A 24,351-nucleotide genomic window follows, 5' to 3' on the forward strand; every position below is an offset into this window, starting at 1 on the left:
TGTGTGGAAGACCTGGACAGGAAGCTAGACCCGGGGGGGGGGGGGGGGAGGGGGGGGGGGGGGGGGGGGGGGGGGGGGGGGGGCTCTCATTCACGAAGCTCGGCATGAGCCGTGCACATCTCCAACTGGAGTTTGATGCAGCATCAAGGAAGTACGTTACCATCAATACGCACAGGGGTTTGTACGAACAGGCTTGGCTCCCCTTCAGGGTCTCTTCTGCATTAACAATCTTTTAGAGAGTAAAGGAAGGCATCCTCGAGGGACTGCCCAGAGTAACAGTATACCTGGTTAATGAGCTCATTTCAGGAGCCACCGAGAAGGAACTTCTGGACAATTTGGAAGGTTCGTCATCGGTTCTCCAAAGCGAGGGTCCGCCTGAAGAGAGACAAGTGTGTGTTCCAGGCGAAGATTGACATCTCCCTGGGATACCGCGTGGATAAGGATGGCTTGGACCAGGTAGAGGAAAAGGTCCGGGCCACAAAGGGAGTCCCGACACCTGAAAACACAACTGAACTTCGGTGTTTTTGGGGCTTGGGAAGTTTATCCCTAACCTGCCACTCGATTGGCAGCCCTATCTGCACAGCTGCAAAACAGCCAAAAATAGACATGGGGAGCACCACAAGAGGAACATTTGCTGAAGTAAAGGGGCGGTTAGTGTCCTCACAGCTGTGGACACATTGCGACCCTTCAAGGTCACTTGCCTTGAAGCGAGATGCCTCCCCATCTGGCATTGGAGCGATGTTGCCCCATCGGTGGACGATGGCACGGAATGTCCAATCACATATCCGCCCATGACCCTGGCTGATGCACAGAGCCGCTACACCCAAATAGAGCAAAGATTGGCTGTGACATACACAGTGAAAATGTTTTGTCAACGGGCACCATTCTATTGCTGTCACTGATCATGAGCCCCTGCTGGGCCTCTTCAAGGAGAACAAGGGGATTTGCTCGAAAGCCTCAGCCCAGAGCCAACTCTCAGCTTTGCTATGAGCGACGTACAAATCTACCTTTGAGCATCGCCCGGGAGTACAGATAGAAAACACTGACGACCTCAGTCGACTCCCACTGCCTGCCAGTCCCCTCTCTCCAGAAGTCGTGGCGTCTCTGAACTTTATGGACACCCTGTCAGTGACAGTCGTGCAGATCTGCGTGTGGAATCAGAGGGAATCTACGATGGTGAAGCTCCGCCACCTCATCCTGCACAGCGGGTTACGAGGAAGCCCCCCAGAGCAGCTGCAACGCTCCCTCACAAAGCAACAGGAGCTCACCGTGGGGGATGGTATCCTCCTGTGGGGAGCTGGTGTGGTCGTACTGCAGCCGGATCGATAGATGATCCTGCAGGAGCTACATAGTGGGCACCCTGGGATCTCGAAGCTGAAGATGCTGATGAGGAGCTAAGTGTGGTGGCCTGGAATGGACGGTGACATCGAGAGCGCGGTAGAACATTGTTCGACATGCCAGAAACACCCAAAGCTCCCTCCCTCGGCCTCACTCAACACCTGGGAATGTTCAGAGCACCCTTGGGTGCATTGGCCCGCCAACTTCACTGGGCTGTTCATGGGGTTGATGTTTCTGACTTGATACACGCCCCCTGAACCTGCCCCACTGCTGGCAGAGACACAGCCACATGTGACACCGCGAAGGTGGTCACCTCAGTGGAATACACGCACGAGTACGGCCTCAACAGGAACCTTGGATTCATGTTGCATTACATTCACCCACCCCCACCATCTGGCTTGGGCTTGCAAAATCTTACCAACTCTCCTGGCTCGAGACAATTCACACCTCTTTAACCTGGGATTATCCCTCTCTCCAGTCCCACCGTCTGGACCTGTAAATACTTAATTACCAGCAAAGATTCGTATTCAGATTGGTTGGCTGGTGGCCAATGGATTGGCCAGGGACAGTATTCTGTCTGGAAAAAGACAGCGATTGTTTCCCATCAGGTGGGGATTTTCGGAGAAAACCCAAGAGAAGCCACTGGACCCTGAAGGTGGAAGCGTCTCTCTCTCTCTCTCTGCTCTGCTGCCTACTGTCTGAAGGCAGAAGCTTCTAAACCCTGAGAGAAGCAACTCTCTCTCTTGAATGCTGCCTGCCATTTCTGTGAGTCTGCAATGAAAACCATCACAAGTTGAAAGAAAAGATAACATCTATCTAAAAGCCTAGACTGAAGAAGAAACTAACTGGAGGACGTCCACCTGAAACAAAGACTCTTATCCATTTACGGTCATCATTATTTTACACCCCTTTTCCCCCTCGGTGTTTGTTTGTCTGTGTATGCGTGTAGAGGGTGGGGTGAGTCATAAGTGTGGGTGGAGGGGGGGGGTGGAGGGGGGGTTACAGATTAGATTGTAGTTAACCAGTTGCATTTGTTGCCTACTTAATTATAGTTACAGTTTTTTTTTTTTTTAATTTAGAGTACCCAATTCATTTTTTCCAATTAATGGGCAATTTAATGTGGCCAATCCACCTAACCTGCACATCTGTGGGTTGTGGGGGTGAAACCCACGCAGACACGGGGAGAATGTGCAAACTCCACACGGACAGTGACCCGGGGCCGGGATTCGAACCCGGGTCCTCAGCGCCGTAGGCAGCAATGCTAACCACTGTGCCACCGTGCCGCCCATTATAGTTACAGTTAACAACAAAAGTTTAATTGGGTTTAAATTTACAAACCTGGTGATTGTAATTATTGGGCGGCTGAAGGCATCGAATATTTTAAAATAAAAATGTTGCGACTCCCGGTTAAGTGAAGCTGGAATTGAACGCGCACTGGCCCGGCCCAGGGCATCGTTACAAATGTGTTCCAGCTCCAATGAAAGGTCATCAACCTGAAATGTTAACTCCTGTTTCTCTCTCCTGACTGGCTCAGTTTGTCCGGAATTGCACAAATTCCTGGCTCACTTGCGCTGTCGCAATCCAGCAGGTACAGCCAGAACACTCTCTAAGTCAGACCGTAAGCCCGACGGCGAATTTAAGAAAGAAATCTCCACGAATAAAGAAAGATAATATCCTGCTGCTCAAATAGCAATGCTCCAAGAATCAATAACTTGTGTCAAAGGAAAGGTTAAATCACACAGGAAATTGCACACACCCACAACGGTTAATTATTTTATGCTATTGCTGCACAAAACCTCTGCTTCATTTCTGCCACACGGGTGATTATAGTCATTAGCTTTCAAATGGGTTATGATAAAGGGTAATTAAACATTCAAATATTTCCACTGAAGATATTCAATGTAGCTTGTGCACTTTCTGTACTGTTCAAATCTGCATGCAACAAATTGGATATTTGTAGGGTTATCTGGGCAGATAAAATGCACATGCTGTGGAAGATTCTCATCTTGCACTCATCACCATAGACACAGGAATGCCAAATTTCAAAAGGAAACGACGGTTTTTACTGCGTGTGGAAAGGAGGGGGCTGATTGGTCGAGAGGCGTTGCCATAGCAAATTCCCTGGGGAGCTAGTGTTCCCCAATACTTTTGTTTATTCAGAAAAGGTGTTGGGCGCGATTCTCCAAAATGGAGACTAAGTGTTCGCGGCGTCGCGAACGCCGTCGCTGGAGCGGTTCACGCTGCGCAGCCTCCCTTCCCGGTGTCAAATGGGCGCCGTGCCAACCTGCGCATGCACGGGGGACTGCTTCAGCGCGCCGGCCCCTACGCAACATGGTGTGGGAATTCAGGGGCCGGCTTCGACCCATCGAGTCAGCACCGACCCTCTGAAAGGATGCTCTACCTAGGCCCAGTCCCCCGCCCTATCCTCGCAACTCCAACTAACCAATGAACACAAGGGGCAACTTAGCATGACCCATCCACCTAACCGGCACATCTTTGGACTGTGGGAGGAACCCGGAGGAAACCCACGCAGACACGGGGAGAAAGTGCAAACTCCACTCGGACAGTCACCAGAGGTCGGGATTGAACCCGGGTCCCTGACGCTGTGAGGCAGCAGTGCTGGATGCTGTGTCAAAGACCTTTTAAAAAATTTAGTGATTCAGTATCTTTCCTGTACCCCTTGCCATTTCATGGCGCCTAATTGGTTTCCTTGGGAGAATCCAGAACTGTCTGGCATTCTTGTTTGCCCCAGGCAAAAAGCGTCGACAGCATGTCTCGTTTCTCAGTAATACTCAGTTTAATATTCTTAAAGTCAAGATTAATTTGTACGGATGATGTTTTATGATTGGCTACAGAATCGGGAACAGTACCTGCACAGGGCAAGGTGGGGCCAATAGAGTAGAGTTATGGCTGATTCCGGTCTGGAAAATTAATGTTTCCAAGGAACAGAAGGAAGAATCAATGCCATCGCAGTAAAGGAGGTAAAAATGAAATTTACAACATCCCCATTAAGGCCGGCGATCGACTTGGGAACTTTGAAACTTGACAGCTGAGCTTGTTAAAGCCAATCACCTGTGTAAAGTTGCGGCTGTGCCAGACATTTTCCCTGACGGGGGGGGTTCTGACAATTCTTGGCTCAATTTCATCTGGCAGAAACCATTCTAAATAATTGCAGGGCACAATTCACGAAACGCATGTGCAAAATAAATCAGCTCATATGTACGAAATGCCAGTTGACGATTTTAAAGTAGGTTCAATGCCAATTCTGTTTGTGTCCGGCGACTGTCCCTTTCTCCATCCTGGGTAAATCTACAACAACCTCTGTAACTTACAGGTTAATGCACATCACAGGACAACCTGGCAGTAATAAGTGCGCTAAATTAGTTAATAGCTCATCGCAGGGTTAATATAAAATAGTTTGCAAAAGGTAGGGGTGCTGCGACCCCCACCTCCCAGAAAGCTAAACTTTTACTAATCAAAAGCTGCTAATTTTCCTTGCTCTGAATGACACGGACACTCTGGAATAAACTCAGTGGGTCTGGCAGGTTCCTGGCGGCATAACCTTTCTTCCCCAGAAGAGTCATACAAACGCAAAATGTTTCTCACGCCACAGATGCTCGGTAATGAATACTGGAATTTCAGAAATATATTGCAATATATGCATCTGGTGCAATTTGTGCATATGTCCATTGAAGTAGTGTTTTTAAAAATCCTGGTTTAAAAGGCAGACAGACAATGTGGCTATAGAAGAGGTAATTAAAGCGTCGTAAAAGTGAGATCATCCTTATTTCAAGCCACACTTATATGTGAAAGGTCAAGCCTAATGGATTTTTGCTAGGATTTCCGGGGGGGCGGGTAGAGAATTAGACACATTCTGTTTAAACTTAAGTAATCAGGCCATGTGAATTGAGTGGAAATAGGATAACGTATTTTATGGGAGGAGTTAGGTCTGTACCAGGTCTTCAGCAGTGAGTCAGTCAGTTTAGATTTGGCTGTGAACAGAACAGCAGCTTCTGCAAAAAAAGCTGCCGTTTGACAAGGCAAGAATCTGCAGGCCGTTTCCTGAAGGATTCCTCTCCAGGCAGTCTTTTGGAGGAATTCCTTATCCAGGGACTTGTTAACTACCTCGCTACCTATTTAAAAGTGGGTTTTGACCGGAGATTGGTTTTGCTTGATTGGAGATAAAGAAGCAGTTAGAGTGTTCTATTTTATTGATCAGCATTGTTTAACTGGTCATCGATTTTAAAGCTAGATTAATAATGAAGTTCGTTTTAATATACCATATCCCTATTTGTAGGCGTTGGAATGTGGCAACTAGGGGCTTTTCACAGTAACTTCAGTTGAAGCCTACTTGTGACAATAAGCGATTTTCATTTCATTTCAGTCATACCTGGAGCAAAGTATCCTTTCCTCACAGCTTTACAAATTAAATAAATATTGAGGTTTCTGTCAGGTACCCTAGCAAACGTTAGGGTCTGGTTCGGGATCGTAATAGCTGCCAGACCTGCTGAGTTTATCCAGTATTTTTATTTTTTATTTCAGATCTCCAGCACCTGCAGCATATTACTGTTGCTTTAGAAGTGCTGGGAGATGACAGCTCAGCCACCTCCAGCAATAGAGAGAATCGAACCATCGCCCATTGACATTGAATGGCATTACCATCGCTGAGTTCCCCCCCCACTATCAACACCCTGACGGTCGCCATTGACCAGAAACTGGACTAGCCATATCAATACTGTGGCTACGAGCAGGTCTGAGGCTAGGAATCTTGCGGCAAGTAACTCACTCCCTGACTCCCCAAAGCCTATCCACCATTCACAAGGCACAAGACACAAGAATACTCTCCACTAGCCTGGAAGCTTATCATCCAGGTCAAAGCAGCCCCGCTTGATTGATACCCCCTTCCATGTACATTCACTCCCTCCAGCACCGATGCACAGTGGGAGAAGTGTGTACCATCTACAAGATGCACTGCAGGAACTTACCAGGGCTCCGTCGACAGTTACCTTCCAAACCCATGACCGCTACCATCTAGAAGAAAAGGGCAGCAGACACATGGGAGCACCACCACCTGGAAGTTCCCCTCGGAGTTACACATTATGCTGTATATGCTTGGAAATATAACATCATTGCTTCATTGTCGCTGGGTCAAAATCCTGGAACTCCTTCCCTAACTGCACTGTGGATGTACCTACGTCACATGGATTGCAGTGGTTCGAGGAGGCAGCTCATCATCACCTTCTCAAGGGTAATTAGGGATGGGCAATGAATGCTGGCCTTTCCAGTGACACTCATCCCATGAACAAGTAACAAAAATAGATACTTGAAAGGTGTTTTGCCGTTCTGCCACCCAGTGCTTGTCAATGCTATGCTCAGTGGAGAAAGGTAAACCACACTGGAGAGGTGGCTGAGAACGAGTTACTGGATTCATTTCATCTCACGTTCTATTCAATTGGCTCAGATTGTGTGTCAATTGTGTCAAATTATATGTAAATGTAGGGCATTAATTGGAGTTTCACTTGAATAGACACTCAATGAAACCAAGATTCAGCATATGCATGTAATGTTTCACTCTGTAATTAAATGTAAGACTGAATATTCATAGAATCATAGACTCCATACTGTACCGAAGAAGACCATTTGGCCCATCGAGTCTGCACCGGCCCCTAGAAAGAGCACCCTACTGAAGCCCACACCTCCACCCTATCCCCATAACCCCACTTAACCTTTTGGATACCAAGAGGCAATTTACATTGGCCAATTCACCTAACCTGCACTTCTTTGGACAGTGAGAGGAAACCGGAGCACCCGGAGGAAACCCACACAGGCACGAGAAGAAAGTGAAAATTCCACACAGACAGTCACCCGAGGTCGGAATTGAACCCGGGTCCCTAGAGCTGTGAGGCAGCAGTGCGAACCACTGTGCCACGCCGTCAATTCTATCCTTCATCAACTGGCTTTCTTGACTATAACAGGGCCCGTTTGCCAGCCCGTACACCTCACCAGGAACAATCACAAAAAAATGGCTCTCGGAATAACCCCACAATATTCAGAAATACAATCTTACCTTGGACCTGTACCACAGCCAATCCTCTCTCCTTTGAAGTAAACGGCCACCGTGTACGTCCTGGCATGGGATGGTCCCACGGTCTGTAGAATCCTGATGCAAGAAAATGAACAAATCTCAATAGTCACAGTCTGAAACAGGGTCAATACTTTGCATTCACATAAAATGTTTACTGGTGCCTAATGGTGCAACTGTTCTGAATTAATTCTGCTGAAGACTTCACTTCCGCAGCGTGGGCAAACCAGGGTTTTCTACACATTACAAAAGATTTCTCACGTAATTAAATCCTCTCGCCACACGAATCTAACGCCGACGGATTTTAAACGGGGCGGTAATACAGCGCTTATGTTACCAGGTTAGTGATCTCGAGATCGGGTTAATGATCCAAGGACACGAGTTCGAATTCTGCCACGGCAGCTGGGGAACTCAGATCCGATTAATTCAATAAATCTGGAATAAAAAGCTGGTTTCTATATCTGTGAACCATGAATCTGTTGGGATTCCTCAAGGAAATCTGCCAGCCCGTCCGGCTCTGCCTCGAGTGTGACTCTGGAATCTCGGCAACAAGGTTGTCTTTTACCCGCCCTCCAATAGGACTGGCAAGCCAATCAGCTAAGGGCAATTAGGGATGGGCAATAAATGCTGCCTTTGCTGGTGATTCCCGCATCCCATGAACAAAACAGAAATCTAGTCTGCAGTGACAGAGTATATTCTGATTTAAAATGATGAGCTTATCCATTCTGATCAAAGGATGGCACGGTGGCGCAGTGGGTTAGCCCTGCTGCCTACGGCGCTGAGGACCCGGGTTCGAATCCCGGCCCTGGGTCACTGTCCGTGAGGAGTTTGCACATTCTCCTTGTGTCTGTGTGGGTTTCGCCCCCACAACACAAAGATGTGCAGGGTAGGTGGATTGGGCCACGCTAAATTGACCCTTAATTGGAAAAAAAATAATTGGGTACTCTAAATTTATATTTTTTAAAAAGAGGACTGCATAGTAGGCAGCCTGAAACGTGTACATGTTGCCTGACCTCCTCTAGTACCCTATAGTAACCTGACAAGGCATAGTAACGTATTAATTAGGAGCAGGAATAGGCCACTCGACCGCTCGAGCTTGTTCTGTCATTAATAAGATCATGGCCGATCTGATTGTAATCTCAACTCCTGCCTACCCCCGATAACCTTTTACCCCCGATAACCTTTTACCCCCGATAACCTTTTACCCCCGATAACCTTTTACCCCCGATAACCTTTTACCCCCGATAACCTTTTTAACCCCGATAACCTTTTACCCCCGATAACCTTTTACCCCCGATAACCTTTTACCCCCGATAACCTTTTACCCCCGATAACCTTTTACCCCGGATAATCTTTTACCCCCGATAACCTTTTACCCCCGATAACCTTTTACCCCGATAACCTTTTACCCCTCTTAATCGAGAACCCATCCAGTTCTACCTTAAAACTATTCGAAGACTTTGTTTCCACCGTCTTTTCACGAAGAGAGTTCCAGGGACTCACGACCCTCAGAAAACAAATTCTCCACATCCCAGTCTTAAATGGGCGACCCCTTATATTTTTTAAACGGTGACCCCCCCCAGGGTTCTAGATTCTCCCACAAGAGGAAACATCCTCTCCACATCCACCACAATCAATACCCCTTAGCACCTTAAAGGTTTCAATCAAGTCGCTCGAATGGGAAAAAATATTCAACATCAGTTTAATTACAATAATCTAAGCGCTTGAATTATTCCAATGCAATTTCATTGACACAAGAACAGAGAGGGCCAGAGGCTGAAAAAAGGTAGCACACGTCGACTCAGAGCCAGAAATATTTCACTGACTATGAAGACCGACAGAAAAGCACAAACGCACGCACGAGAAACAAGCAAACAGTAAAGATGAAAGGGCCAGATTTTCCCCTATCGATGAAGAAATTTCCTGCTTTTCAAGCCATTTACCACTTTGCAGAAGAAGACAAGATTTGAAACATGACATTTGCAAGAATAGGTTTTGTTATCAGTCAAGAAGAAAATAGCAGAAAAACCAAAATGCCTGTGCACCAAAGATTCTTTATAGCACCTCCAGCACCTGATCGATTACCGGTTTGAGGAGCGTGCAGATCTCAGACGGTTATGGCGCTGGAACGTTCCCAGACAGGTAGCAATGAAAGCAAGGAGGAGGAGTTTTTAACCGACGCCTGTTCGGCTACACGGAGGGAAAATTCAGAATGTCCAATTTACCCAACAAGCATGTCTTTCGGGAGCACCCAGAGGAATCCCACGCAGACACTGGGAGAACATGCAGACTCCGCACAGTGTCCCAACCTGGGAATCGAACCTGGGTCCCTGGTACTGTTAAGCAACAATGCTAACCACTGTGCTGCCCATAGGAGGTTGTCCAGGAGAGAGCGTTGGAACAGATACTTCAGAATTTCACACTGACCAACCATTAATCCTACAAACTCAAAATCTGTGACATAATCAGCTCGCTATCATGCACTGTAATGATGTAAATCATTTATTTTGTTAACGCATACAATGCAAAATTTAGCCCCTCCCCCAAGTAAAACGGTTAACTTTTGGTCAGACTTTACTGATGCGCAATAAGTACAGATTTCCCATCAATCACCCCCGTGAGGCCTTAATACAGGAAAAGAATCCCATTCCCTGATTTCCCACTGTTAATTTGTCTTTGGAGGACTGGAATTCTAAAGACTTCATTAATTCCGGGTGGTTTGTTTGCTAATCCTTTCCACCGACATCAGGAGGAGAAACCTTTTGTATGGTGAGTGACTAGGATCGGGAATGCGCTGCCCGAGAGCCAGGTGGGGGGGGGGGGCTCAATTGAGGCACCCAAGAGGGAAATTGGATTATTCTGGAGGAAGGCAGCGGGAATGGCACCAGATGAGTCGCTCATGCGGATGGGCTGGACGGTCCCATTCTGCGCTGCAACAATTCTGCGATCACAAAACCTTTTACTTGCATATTGTTTCCAGCAAAACGGACGATGAGAGCAACGCATTCGCCAATGGAGGCCCCTCATCCTAATATTACACAACAAAATGTAAATGTAGAATAACTGCAGTGGGAGCTGCCCTTACAAATAACCGAATATAAATGAAGGCACACAATCCTTCTGAACCCATTAATTAGGCGGGCCAAAAATGTAACCTTTTCAACGTTCTACAACTGGTGCACATGAAATATGCGGCGGGCACCCACCAATTAAAAAAAAAAGTCCACTTGCACACCGATAAAACTCACTTGTACAAAGGGATGTCGGGCTCTTTCCCCTCTGTTCTGAGGGTCAGGCAACACTGCTGAAGCTGGGATTTGGGGTCATTCCAATCCTGGTTCAGGATGAACTCCTGCACCAACATAAAAGAGAGGTCATTAAAAATTAAAGTGTCTGCATGTCATCCGAGTTAAGTACAGGCATTGTACATTTAATTACTCCAGTTTACTGTAACCTTTGCGCACTGAACATTTCAGCCTTTGTATTGCAGCGAGCTGCGCTGGACACAGATAATGCAGTGAGCACTTACAAATCAATCCACCGTTGACTTTATACAATCTCATGCAGCGCTGTCTGGGAATGGAGGCTCACAGCACACAACAGGAAAATAAAAAGCAGGACTGTATTTAGAAAAATGTAAAGAGGAAATAAAAGAGATTTACATAGCATCCTTCACAATCTCAAACCATCCACAGTCAACAAAGTCCTGTTTAGTTCAGTTGGCTGGACAGCTCGTTCGTGATGCGGAGCGAGGTCAACAGCATGGGTTCAATTCCCGCACCGGCTGAGGTTATTCATGAAGGCTCGCGTTCTCGACCTTCCCCCTCGCCTGAGGTGTGGTGATCTGCAGGTTAAATCGTGCAGCTTTCCCCCTCTCTCCCTCAAAAGGGGAAAGTACTCTATGGTCACCTGGGACTATGGCGACTGTACCGTTACCTTACTCTTAAAGTTAAGTTATCGCCGTAATGTAGGAAATGCAGTAACCAATTTGCACACAGCAATTTGAAAATGAGCAGTTGTCCTGTTCATTTGATTCAATTATTTTGCCCAAGGATGTATGGGCTTGACAAAGCTCCATGGCATTGTCCGAGAAACAGACATTTCTCAACTAGAAATGGGGGCTACAAAGCAGGCAGGAATCCCTTCTGGCTGCGCTGGGTTCTCTGGCAGAAGTTTCCGGAAATCTGCCAAAGCAGCACAAAAGGCTGAGGAGTTTCAACTACAAATTGTGTCAGGTACTCTTAGTTTCCGTAAACTTTAGTGCCAGCTTCAAAAGATTGTGCTGGCAGCTGGGACCTCCCCTCACAAAACTGGACACACCCCTAGACCACCTTAAATCAGCACTGGGAGGGCCTCTCAATGGCACCAGTTTGTGGGTCCTGAAACAGGCCCTTGGGGTTAAGTGCGACAACACTAACAGGCATTGTTCAAAGATTTAAATTGGTTAATTTACTCTGTTAGGAAAATGAAGATAGTTTGAAGGGATTTATATTTGTATTGGTAAACATTAGAAATAAGGTATAGTTTTAAGTGGGGCTTAATTTAATGTTTCTGAGACTGGAAGGGTAAAACCTATAGTTAGATTCATGCTGGCCAAAGATGTCTGTATGTGTGAGGGTTGATTTCAATTCCAAATATGATTCTATTGTGCTTTTAGAGGGCTACAGCGTGAGGATTAAATAAACCAACAGTGGTTGCTTAGCAACTGGGGCCTTGTAAGCTCGAGAGGCTTTTACGTTTTAGTTAAGTTAATTTAGTTACAGTTGGAGATAGGTAGCGAGAGAGAGGCAGCTCCCACAACTCTGCTGGAAACAGTTGGTTTTAGACTGCCATAGGGGGAACATCTCTCTCGGCCTTGCTGGAAGAAATGCCATACCATTGAGTAATGATTAAGACAACTAAAATCCAGCTACTTAAAGAAACTAGGGAACGAAGAGAAGTTTCCAAGAAGTCTGGAGTTAACAGAACAGAGGAAACCGGGATCCAGAACAGATTATCGTTCAGTAAAGTCACCGAGAGTAGAAAAGGTTTTGGCTCGTGAGCGGCCAGAAAGAGATCTGCCGTAGTTCCGAGGATTGTGAGAAATTACTGCAGTTTGGGAGACATGGGGCAAAATTCTCCCAAAACATGACCAAGTGTCATTTCGGTCAGGAGAACCAGGAAATATCCCACCGGCTGTCCCGACATGATCCCCATTGCAATTTCCCCGCACTCAAGTCATTGTTTTGAAGCTTGGAGAGATTCCAGCTGGGAAAGAGAGGTGCAGGACCTAAAGATGCCAGCTCATCGGAGATCGGGCGTCCTTTAGCAAAGGCGCCCCGACCTCCAGACAACCCTACAGCCGCCCCCCCACTCGTCGGCAGAGACCCCTGCCCCCACCACTCGCAGGCATTAGGCCCAGATAGTGTCTGGTGCCGCAGGCCGGGAGCGTCGCTCTATGTTCGGCGCCCGACGCAAACCCAGTTTAGGGGCAGCCTCCCTATTCTCCGGGCAAAATGCGAGGGGAGAATTATTTGCAATAATTGTAGCTATCAGTGGACTGGAGCCTCAGGGTTTCTGTAAAAACCTTGAAGACAAAGGTACCCAGAGGGGAGAGGTGCCAAACCTGACAGCGAAACCCCGATGGCAGCAGTGAAGGGGAAGAATAATTTAAAGGAAGATTTGAAAGGGTGACTTTTGAGAGCGGGATTTGAAATCACTGGTGTGGAAGCCGGAGTTCAGGGAGGCAAGGAGGCTCACGGTGTAAGAATCATCTGGGAGAGTTTTCCTTGGGTTCAGACAGGAGTGTGTCTTATCACAGTCATCTTGTTTGCTTAGAAGGGATCTTGTGGATTAATGAGTCCATTGCAGATTAAGGTGTACTTTGTAACCCATGTTAATCCTGAAACCTGTTTTGTATTCGTTCAACTAAAGGAGTATAGTACCATAATTCTACTTTTCCTTTTAACAAAATGCTTTTCTTGTTGGTAAAACTAATTAGCGGTCCTGTGACTTTGTTCCTTCACCTTTCAAAAGAAGAAAAGTACAAGTTACGACCTTTTGAGCCAGGGTTCCTTTCAACTGTGATCGTGACATCAGAGATTGATTATACAAATGTGAATGGCTGAACATGGGGCTCCACGCCCCGACGGCGAAATCGTGTTTGGTGACGGGGTGGAGAATCCAGTTTCCCGCATGTAATCGGCGGCGGTTCCGCGATTCTCCGAACCCCGAAAAGCGGCGTACTCGGACGCGCCGATTATTCACCACCTGAGGCCATTGCCTGAGGCCTGCCCCACTATTCTCCCCCCCCCCCCCCGACTGGCCAAATTCACGACAGCATGGACCACTCATGGTCCCACCGTCCGTGATACCCGCGTGGCAGCTGCGGACTCAGTCCGGGGCCGCCATTGTCGGGGGAGGGCCGATCGGAGGGCAGGGGGAGCCTCGTTTGGGACTAGGATTTTTTTTTGTGCGGGCGGTCGGGGTCGGGCGAGCGGCCGAACGAGGGCACTATTTCCGCGGTCCAGGTCCGTGGTCTGAGTCTGCCATGGAGCACGGCGTGGCCAATGGAGGCCGCCGTGTACGCATGCACGGCCTCTGACCCAGAAGTGCGGCAGCTGCCTGCAAGCCCCCAGCAACGCTGTCAACCTGTGGCCTTTTGACACCAGTTTTCCTGGCGTAAAAGACCACAGTTTACACGACGGCGTGGGGACATAGTCCCAAAAACGGAGAATCCAGCCCATCGTTTCTTTGGCAGCCATTTTCAGTTGTATTAATCGAATGGAACCAAGTTGCCATTCTTAAAAACAGCAAGGAGCAATAATGGAAACATTTGAAACAAAGTTCACTCAAAAACGTTGTCCGATTGCACAGGTTTTGGTAGCTTAGGTTTTTCAGAAACTGCAGTAAAGAAAACCACTCCTAGTACAATTTGGAGTGAAATTTGCACCCGGATATCAGCTGGTGCCCAAAGGGGAGACAATTTGCTAAGAATTTTATGCTGAAATGAGATTACACGTACTGACCTTTAATCGTGGGAAGAAACACACATTCATGAAGGTGCGGACATAGTCCAAATCCTGGTCGATATAAAGTGCCGCTATGAATGCTAAATAAAAGATAAAAATACACTTTAACAGCGATGCACTTTAACATTTAGACCCTGGAGCACATATTAAAATTTGGTCTCATCTAGTTAGCGCATGGCATTTAATAAAAAGTTGCACAGGTCTATTCAAGGGAAGTTTGGACAAATCAGATGAGTTTGAGCATTCCATGTCTTTAAGATAATGATGTTGCTCAAGTGCAGTCTGTCATTTTGAGACTTATACTGAACAATGCCTCATTAACAAGAGTAATGGCAATAGTTTCCACAACTCCCATGGCTGGAGTGCGACAGATCAGCAACTGGTCCTCACGATCATAACTCTTTTCTGCTCCTGCTCACGTCGGGAGGGTTTGACAACGTGAAGTGCACAATCACGTTTAACGTCGATTGTCCGTCACCCGGTTTCACGACGCTGAATGTCGGGAACCTCATTTGAATATATTTACGTGTCTTTATCAGACCTGGAGACGGGATGCAAACCCTCCTCCCTCTCCCCTGCTCAAAACATTCATCCACGGCTATGTGACAACAGAACGATGTGAAACCCAGCTTGTCTCCCAAGGTGCGCGCCCAGGGGAACTCAGGTGAGCACAGTGGGGAGAGGCTGACTCCCAGATACTGAATGCCAGGGTGAACTGGTTTGCTCACCGTGGGCGGAAGCCACCCCCCCCCTGCCACACCTTCCCCCAAGATCCTCGAGTTTCTAAGTTGCTGCAGGGACGGGCGTATCAGAAGACCCCCTCCCCCCCGGCCAGCGATACGTTGTGGGAATCGTCACATAGAACATACAGTGCAGAAGGAGGCCATTCGGCCCATCGAGTCTGCACCAACCCACTTAAGCCCTCACTTCCACCCTATCCCCGTAACCCAATAACCCCCTCCTAACCTTTTTGGTCACCAAGGGCAATTTAACGTGGCCAATCCACCTAACCTGCACTGTGGGAGGAAACGGGAGCACCCGGAGGAAACCCGCGCAGACATGGGGAGAACGTGCAGACTCCGCACAGGCAGTGACCCAAGCCGGGAATCGAACCTGGGACCCTGGTGCCGTTAAGCCACAAATGCTATCAAATTGTGCTATCGTGCTGCCCAAGGGTTCAAGGTTTATTTTTCAAAGCCCCGGACTATAGGGCGGAGAACACCACCCTCCTCACCGCTTTTCCCGCCTAACATCAGCCTTTGGCGATAACCAGGAAAATAGCGGCCCGTGACCTCCGCAGCTCGGAGAGGCTCTTTGTGTCAAACATGTGGTTTAAATTTGCCGGGTGTCCTTGGAACAGGCTGTGCCTGGGGAATGTAACATCCGGCAATCTCACTGCCTAATCTTCTTCACTATCCGCTCCCCACCTCACCTTGCCCCAATCCAATCCCCCCACATCAGTCACTTCCTTCTCCATCAGGATGTCAAAACTTCCACCTGGGGGTGGGGGGGGGGGGAAACTATATCTAAACGCTTTGAAAAGGATAAAAATAGCAGGTGGTTTCCTGGAGTTTTCATGCACCGACAGATGTTGGGATATTAAATTATTAACCGTTATTCTGAGAGCAGCCAGCGCAGCCTCCTGTAAAATTCATCCCAAACACCCCAATTGCGATTTCACAAGCTGGGACCAGACGTCCAAAATGAACCGCGGACGTATTAGTTAGAGGATGTGTCAAATTAATGAGAATAAAGCTTTGCCGCGGAGTAGATTCATTCAGAAATGTTTTTGCGGCATGGGAATCGCTGCTCAAATCATTACCCCAAAGGGAGCATGCACTCACATTCTAAAAGGTCAGCAAGCGTCTTGGTGCGGAGAGCAACAGGTCTCTTGGTCTTGTCGTTGGTGATGGCGAAATCCTGCATGCCCAGCTCTTCTGCCACTTTGGCCTGGGTGCGGTTATTGACCAGGGAGCTTCGCAACAGCTGCAAAGAAACCAAATCACAGCGGAACAATGTTATCATGCCCTCCTTCCCACCGTTACGTCCATTCTGTACGATTAAGAGGAGTGCGTCACTGGCAGGAGCAACATTCGTTGCCCGTCCTATAGTCCCTCGAGAAGGGGGTGGTGAGCCGCCTTCTTGTACCTCCGCAGTCCACCTCACTGAGCTTTCTAAAAACCAACATCAGACTTTCGTCACGCAATACAGAATTTGGAGTAGCCGAGGGCAGCAAGCTTGCAGGACGATGGGAATCGGGCAGGGACATGGCACTGACTGGGTTGCTGTGCAGGAGGCACGCACAGGTCTGATTCGCCTTCGGCGCTGTCACGATTCAGTGCAAGATTCTTTTGGAAAAATTAAGAAAACGGGAAATGCTGGAATAACTCAGCAGAGAGAGACACATAGGGCGAAATTCTCCGTAACGGCCAACGCCGGAGTGAAACCCGGAGTGTTTCACTCCGGCGTCGGAGGCCGCTCCTCGCCCCTATTCTCTCACCCCTGGGGGGCTAGGAGCGGCGTTGCGGGAAACTCGGCCGCCGGGACTGGATGCTTGCATCAAAGTGGCGCGCCGAGAATGACGCGGCCGGCAGCGCCTAAGTGACGTCAGCCGCGCACGCGCAGGTTGGCCGGCTCCAACCCGCGCATGCGCGGTTGCCGTCTTCCCCTCCGCTGCCCCGCAAGACGTGGCGGCTTGATCTTGCGGGGCGGCGGAGGGAAAATAGTGCGTCGTTTACAGACGCCGGCCCGACGGTCGGTGGGCATCGATCGCGGGCCAGTCCCCTCCTGAGCACGCCCGTGGTGCTCGATCCCCTCTCTGCCCCCCACAGGCCCCACACTTACCTGTCGCGCGCTGTTCACGCCGGCAGCGACCAGGTGTGGTTGCTGCCTGCGTGAACCCGTCGGGGTCGTCAGGCCGCACAGCCCATCCAGGCCGGAGAATCGCCGGTCGGCGGGAAAAACGGCGAGCGGCGATTCTCCGAGCGGCGTGTCACGTTTTGGGGGGGGGGGGAGGGGGGGTGAGAATCGCGGCGGGTGCCAGAGCGGCCCTCCTGCGATTTTCCCACCCGGCGTGGGGAGCGGAGAATCGCGCCCATAGTTCCTCACAGCCCTTGAAAGATATTATGGGCGACATTTGGAGGAAATGAATGGAGCTGAAGGAGAAGCTGTTCAACACGAGAACAAGTTCAGCCAGGTGCAGGAGGCTGGTATCTCCGACTATTTCCAGAATTTTCTGTTATTATTTCAGATTCACAGCATCCGCAGTACTTTGTCCTTATAACATTGTTGAAATGTGGTTCACAATCGGGAGATGGTGGCACACCTCAACAGTTCATTAATAGATCTGGAGTTGAAAGAAAGTCGCAGTGATGGCGGGGGGGGGGGGGGGGGGGGGGGGGGGGGGGGCTATGAAACTAACACTGATGGTCATAAAAACCCATCTGGCTCACTGTTGTCCAATAGGGAAGGAAATCTGCCCTTCCGATCTGGTCTGGTCTACATGTGACCCTCCAATACAGTCTCAAATAGCCAAGCGGGGCACTCAGTTATAACAAATCACGACACAAAGCAAATGATATCAATCTGACATCATCTACAGTAGCATAATTTTAATAAAAATTATAGCATGAAATTTTCACCCTTTCCTTTTCATAGAATTCCTACAGTGCAGAGGGAGGACATTCGGCCCATCGGGTCTGCACCAACCCTCTGACAGAGCACTCCGCCCAGGTCCACACCCCCACCCACCCCACCCCATAACCTAACCTGCACAACCTTGGACACTAAGGGTAATTTAGAATGGCCAATCCATCTAACCGCACATCTTCGGACTGTGGGAGGAAACCGGAGCACCCGGAAGAAACCCACGCAGACACGGGGAGAACGTGCAGACTCCGCACAGTCACCCGAGGCCGGAATTGAACCCGGGTCCCTGGCGCTGTGAGGCAGCAGCGCTAACCACTGTGCCGTCCTCCACCCGTTGACCGCTCGCACTTGGGTGAGCCCAGAAGCGGACTTGAAACATGCTCCTGGCAATCTCATGCTGGCCAGCTGGCTGTGAAAGACAGATCGCCGCCTGGGGGGCAGGGAGGAGACAGGAAGAGGACGGATGCCAAGAACAGGGAGTGCGGGCTAGTGCTCCTAACATGTTCCCTCAGGGAGAGGGCCTCTGCAGAGCTGCCTCAGCAAAAAATACATAAAGATTTCAAAACTACGCCAGCAAAAAATACATAAAGATTTCAAAACTACGCCACAAGTGTCAAGGTAACACAAACATACACAGACCTCGGTCTCCAGACGCATCTGTTCATTTTATTTCAGCCCCGACAGCTCAGTCAACTCTGGGGCCAGGTTGCGGCCAAAATGTAAAGGCCGTCTGGCCAATCTGCCCACACGGCAACCAAAGAAGCAGACACATCCCTTAAAGGGTTAAAATTGCCTGCTCGTCAGTGGCTGCACGTCCTACACTTGTGCGAGGCAACAAAATATTTCACGCCCGAGGCGATTTTGCACCCACCCCCTACCCGCAAGCAAGTAAAATTCTGGCCGATGTCTATTTTTGTGGAGTGTATTCAAAAGAAAGCCCTTGCTTAGCTCTTACATAGCATCTTAATTCGAGGGTAATTAATTAGTTGTCTGTGTCTCACCGTTAAATGGCCTTCGTGATGGTCAGGGAAGTGTATAAATAAATACTCAGTGGCTACCAACTGCATTATAGAATCACCAAGAAATTCCATCCTCTGGTTGTGACCCCTGCAAAAAAGATCAATATTGTTAAAAGTCAATGAGTGCCAAGCAAACAACAAATTAAATTGAAAAGCATTCAAAGTATGTTGGATCTGTGTAATTACACAAGAGCCAAGATCTTCACAGCCAAGATAATAACTGCTTTCTGGGCAAAAACCTCACAACCACTGAAGTCTGTTCTCTATATCCTTGATTATGTCGATGAACCACAGCATTGTTCTGTACAGCTCTGTTCTGTCAAGACCAATTTACTTTACTTAGCCTAATATTCCTGGCAAGTGGGGAGAGCAGGAACGTGGGGAGAGTGGCCATGTGGGGAGAGTGGCCACGTGGGGAGAGCGGCCACGTGGGGAGAGCAGGCACGTGGGGAGAGCGGCCACGTGGGGAGAGCAGGCACGTGGGGAGGGCAGGCACGTGGGGAGAGCGGCCACGTGGGGAGAGCAGACACGTGGGGTGAGCAGGCACGTGGGGAGGGCAGGCACGTGGGGAAAGGAGCCACGTGGGGAAAGGAGCCACGTGGGGAGAGCAGGCACGTGGGGAGAGGGGCCACGTGGGGAGAGCGGCCACGTGGGGAGAGCGGCCACGTGGGGAGAGCGGCCACGTGGGGAGAGCGGCCACGTGGGGAGAGCGGCCACGTGGGGAGAGCGGCCACGTGGGGAGAGCAGGCACGTGGGGAGAGCAGGCACGTGGGGAGAGCAGGCACGTGGGGAGAGCAGGCACGTGGGGAGAGCAGGCACGTGGGGAGCGCAGGCACGTGGGGAGAGGGGCCACGTGGGGAGAGGGGCCACGTGGGAGAGGGGCCACGTGGGGAGAGGGGCCACGTGGGGAGAGGAGCCACGTGGGGAGAGGAGCCACGTGGGGAGAGGGGCCACGTGGGGAGAGGGGCCACGTGGGGAGAGGGGCCACGTGGGGAGAGCAGGCACGTGGGGAGCGCAGGCACGTGGGGAGAGGGGCCACGTGGGGAGAGGGGCCACGTGGGGAGAGGGGCCACGTGGGGAGAGGGGCCACGTGGGGAGAGGGGCCACGTGGGGAGAGGGGCCACGTGGGGAGAGCGGCCACGTGGGGAGAGCGGCCACGTGGGGAGAGCGGCCACGTGGGGAGAGCGGCCACGTGGGGAGAGCGGCCACGTGGGGAGAGCGGCCACGTGGGGAGAGCGGCCACGTGGGGAGAGCGGCCACGTGGGGAGAGCGGCCACGTGGGGAGAGCGGCCACGTGGGGAGGGCAGGCACGTGGGGAGGGCAGACACGTGGGGAGAGCAGACACGTGGGGAGGGCAGGCACGTGGGGAGAGCAGACACGTGGGGAGAGGAGCCACATGGAGAGAGAAATATCAGATATATTTGTGAGGAGCTGTTAAATGTTCCTTTTTGCTGTAACGGGAAATGTAAATAACAGAGAATGGTTTGATTCATCGCCCTCTGGGTTACGGGCCCAGTACGCTTCTGCTGCACCACTCTGCTCCCACAAGTGGAGAGATCAAACACGTGGAGAGCGCAGACACAGTGAGCAGAAAAGTGGGGAGAGCGCAGAACAGGGAGCGCAGGCACGTGGCGAGCGCCGACTAGTGGAAAGCGCTGACTAGTGGAGAGATTAGTGGAGAGAGCAGACTAGTGGTGAGATTAGTGGAGAGAGCAGACTAGTGAAGAGATTAGTGGAGAGAGCAGACTAGTGAAGAGATTAGTGGAGAGAGTAGACTAGTGAAGAGATTAGTGGAGAGAGCAGACTAGTGAAGAGATTAGTGGAGAGAGCAGACTAGTGAAGAGATTAGTGGAGAGAGTAGACTAGTGGAAAGAGCACGCAAGTGTAGAGATTAGTGGAGAGAGCAGACTAGTGAAGAGATTAGTGGAGCGAGCAGACTAGTGGAGAGATTAGTGGAGAGAGCAGACTAGTGGAGAGATTAGTGGAGAGAGCAGACTAGTGGAGAGATTAGTGGAGAGAGCAGACTAGTGGAGAGAGCAGACTAGTGGAGAGATTAGTGGAGAGAGCAGACTAGTGGAGAGATTAGTGGAGAGAGCAGACTAGTGGAGAGATTAGTGGAGAGAGCAGACTAGTGGAGAGATTAGTGGAGAGAGCAGACTAGTGGAGAGATTAGTGGAGAGAGCAGACTAGTGGTGAGATTAGTGGAGAGAGCAGACTAGTGAAGAGATTAGTGGAGAGAGCAGACTAGTGAAGAGATTAGTGGAGAGAGTAGACTAGTGAAGAGATTAGTGGAGAGAGCAGACTAGTGAAGAGATTAGTGGAGAGAGCAGACTAGTGAAGAGATTAGTGGAGAGAGTAGACTAGTGGAAAGAGCACGCAAGTGTAGAGATTAGTGGAGAGAGCAGACTAGTGAAGAGATTAGTGGAGCGAGCAGACTAGTGGAGAGATTAGTGGAGAGAGCAGACTAGTGGAGAGATTAGTGGAGAGAGCAGACTAGTGGAGAGATTAGTGGAGAGAGCAGACTAGTGGAGAGAGCAGACTAGTGGAGAGATTAGTGGAGAGAGCAGACTAGTGGAGAGATTAGTGGAGAGAGCAGACTAGTGGAGAGATTAGTGGAGAGAGCAGACTAGTGGAGAGATTAGTGGAGAGAGCAGACTAGCGGAGAGATTAGTGGAGAGAGCAGACTAGTGGAGAGATTAGTGGAGAGAGCAGACTAGTGGAGAGATTAGTGGAGAGAGCAGACTACTGGATAGATTAGTGGAGAGAGCAGACTAGTGGAGAGATTAGTGGAGACAGCAGACTACTGGAGAGATTAGTGGAGAGAGCAGACTAGTGGAGAGATTAGTGGAGAGAGCAGACTACTGGAGAGATTAGTGGAGAGAGCAGACTAGTGGAGAGTTAGTGGAGACAGCAGACTACTGGAGAGATTAGTGGAGAGAGCAGACTAGTGGAGAGAGCAGACTAGTGAAGAGATTAGTGGAGAGAGCAGACTAGTGGAGAGATTAGTGGAGAGAGCAGACTAGTGGAGAGATTAGTGGAGAGAGCAGACTAGTGGAGAGATTAGTGGAGAGAGCAGACTAGTGGAGAGATTAGTGGAGAGAGCAGACTAGTGGAGAGATTAGTGGAGAGAGCAGACTAGTGGAGAGAGCAGACTAGTGGAGAGAGCAGACTAGTGGAGAGATTAGTGGAGAGAGCAGACTAGTGGAGAGATTAGTGGAGAGAGCAGACTAGTAAAGAGTTTAGTGGAGAGAGCAGACTAGTGGAGAGATTAGTGGAGAGAGCAGACTAGTGGAGAGATTAGTGGAGAGAGCAGATTAGTGGAGAGATTAGTGGAGAGAGCAGACTAGTGAAGAGATTAGTGGAGAGAGCAGACTAGTGGAGAGATTAGCGGAGAGAGCAGACTAGTGAAGAGATTAGCGGAGAGAGCAGACTAGTGGAGAGATTAGTGGAGAGAGCAGACTAGTGGAAAGAGCACGCAAGTGTAGAGATTAGTGGAGACCAGCATCGTTTAATTTTCTGTTTCAGAACTGAAGACCTGGAGGCACAAGGTCATGACTTAAACAAAAGCATTCTGCTACACAAAATAATAAGGTTAAAGATAATAAAAAATACAACAAACCCAATTACTTCTACTCAAATCAATCGTATTAATTCCACTTTCTTTTCACACCCATTAGACATCTATCCCAAAGCACAAGTCAGATACTTATCCAAACTTGTAAGATTAACTGTTGGGTCTGGGTACCGTGTCAACGATTTGCATGCAGGCTGATTTCTTGGGCTTTCTATTTACTTGCGGCAAGACCACCCCGCAAATCTCCTCCAACCACCCCGAGTTTCCAAACTCCCCGTTTGAAACAAGACACCCGTGTCTCTTGCGTCCTCAATCAGAGCTCTCCAGATTCTAATATTCTTTAGCCACGGAGTTTTGTATCTAAAATGCCCTCTCTCCCCTTGGCTTGGCTACATTCAACTCACTGATGAGAGTTCATCCATTAAAAAAAGTTTTAACCTTTCTTTCCAACAACCAGAACTTCAAATGAATTCTGCTGAAAATGATGTCTCCCACACTTTAGGCCGTCTTAAACCTTCAAACTCAGTTGTTTGAATTGAGATCCACCCCAAGGAACCAATTCACCCCCAGAATTAACTTGCTCACTCCTTTTTTTATTTGCATTGTTCATCTCCCAGGCAACCTGGTCCCATGATCATTTGCTGGAACCGTAAAAACAGAAATTAGATCCCAGTTCTTCACGGACCCACATAAAATTTAATTTTTCCACCTTCCAAAACTATGTGGGCCATCACATCAGCAAGTATCTCTAAGGATTCTATCGCGGCCTGTGAGGATTGACTGCTTCTGTGATGTTTACGCTCCTGAACCAACTTGAGGTCTCTGTAAACAAATTACGGGCCAGCAGTTAAAAGATATTGTACTGCAGGTTGGCACCAAAGGACCACAGGAAGCCAAATAGAGCACATAACCTTCGCCCGTGGGCTCCGTGGTGTTCAGCAAAACCAATAATATTTTAAACAGACGCCTTCAAAAAGACTGCAACAATAACAGCTAAATGCTGCAGAGTGAATAATAATTGTCTGCATGATTATCTGCAGAGGAAAATCAGGGACCATTGAATCCTTATAACCTGCAGAGAATCGTAGAAGACTACGAGAGGAGGACATCAGAGCCATCTGTACTGGCTCGTTTGAAGAGCGATTCGGTTCGTCCTAATACCCTGCTCTATCCATTACCCCCCCCCCCCAGTTTTTTTAATAAATTTAGTATACCCAATTCATTTTTTCCCCAATTTAGCAATTTAGTGTGGCCAATCCAGCTATACTGCACTACTTTGGGTTGTGGGGGCGAAAGCCACGCAAACACGGGGAGAATGTACAAACTCCACACGGACAGTGACCCAGAGCCGGCAGATCGAACCTGGGATGCCTCGGCAACGTTGAGGCAGCAATGTTAACGCACTTGTGCCACCGCAAGTGCTGCCTACCACCTCTCCACAGTCTTTTGACGCCGCTACGTTCTGGTCTACAGGTGCCGAGTCTCTTTCAAAAAGCTGGTGTTCTGGCCTTGCCACCATCACATTGGAGGGAACCTGGTGACCCCTCTACTGAGGCAGTGTGACTGCCTGGTCCTGCTGCTCCTCTGGACTTGTGAAGATTCTTGTGATTGTATGCCCTTCACCGATTGATGACTGACCGGATGGCAGGATATTCCTTGTATACTAGACCGATCCTAGTT

General features: G+C 49.3%; 1 protein-coding gene across 2 annotated transcripts in view; it reads right to left on the reverse strand.

Moving 5' to 3' along the window:
- The window catches only part of drosha (drosha ribonuclease III), a 199,790-nt gene that overhangs the window by 37,601 nt on the left and 137,838 nt on the right, over positions 1-24,351 (reverse strand). For both annotated transcript variants that reach the window (XR_005460598.1, XM_038796522.1), the window contains 5 exons: positions 19,080-19,185; positions 16,275-16,416; positions 14,428-14,510; positions 10,669-10,772; positions 7,406-7,498 (listed from right to left, as the gene is read on the reverse strand). Coding sequence is in view for 1 of the 2 variants with exons in the window: in XM_038796522.1 (XP_038652450.1) it covers positions 7,406-7,498; positions 10,669-10,772; positions 14,428-14,510; positions 16,275-16,416; positions 19,080-19,185 (528 nt within the window). In the remaining variant the exon portion in view is untranslated. The remainder of the gene's footprint in view (positions 1-7,405; positions 7,499-10,668; positions 10,773-14,427; positions 14,511-16,274; positions 16,417-19,079; positions 19,186-24,351) is intronic.

Source organism: Scyliorhinus canicula, chromosome 5 (assembly GCF_902713615.1).
Source record: "Scyliorhinus canicula chromosome 5, sScyCan1.1, whole genome shotgun sequence".
In the NCBI taxonomy this organism is placed as follows: Eukaryota; Metazoa; Chordata; class Chondrichthyes; order Carcharhiniformes; family Scyliorhinidae; genus Scyliorhinus; species Scyliorhinus canicula.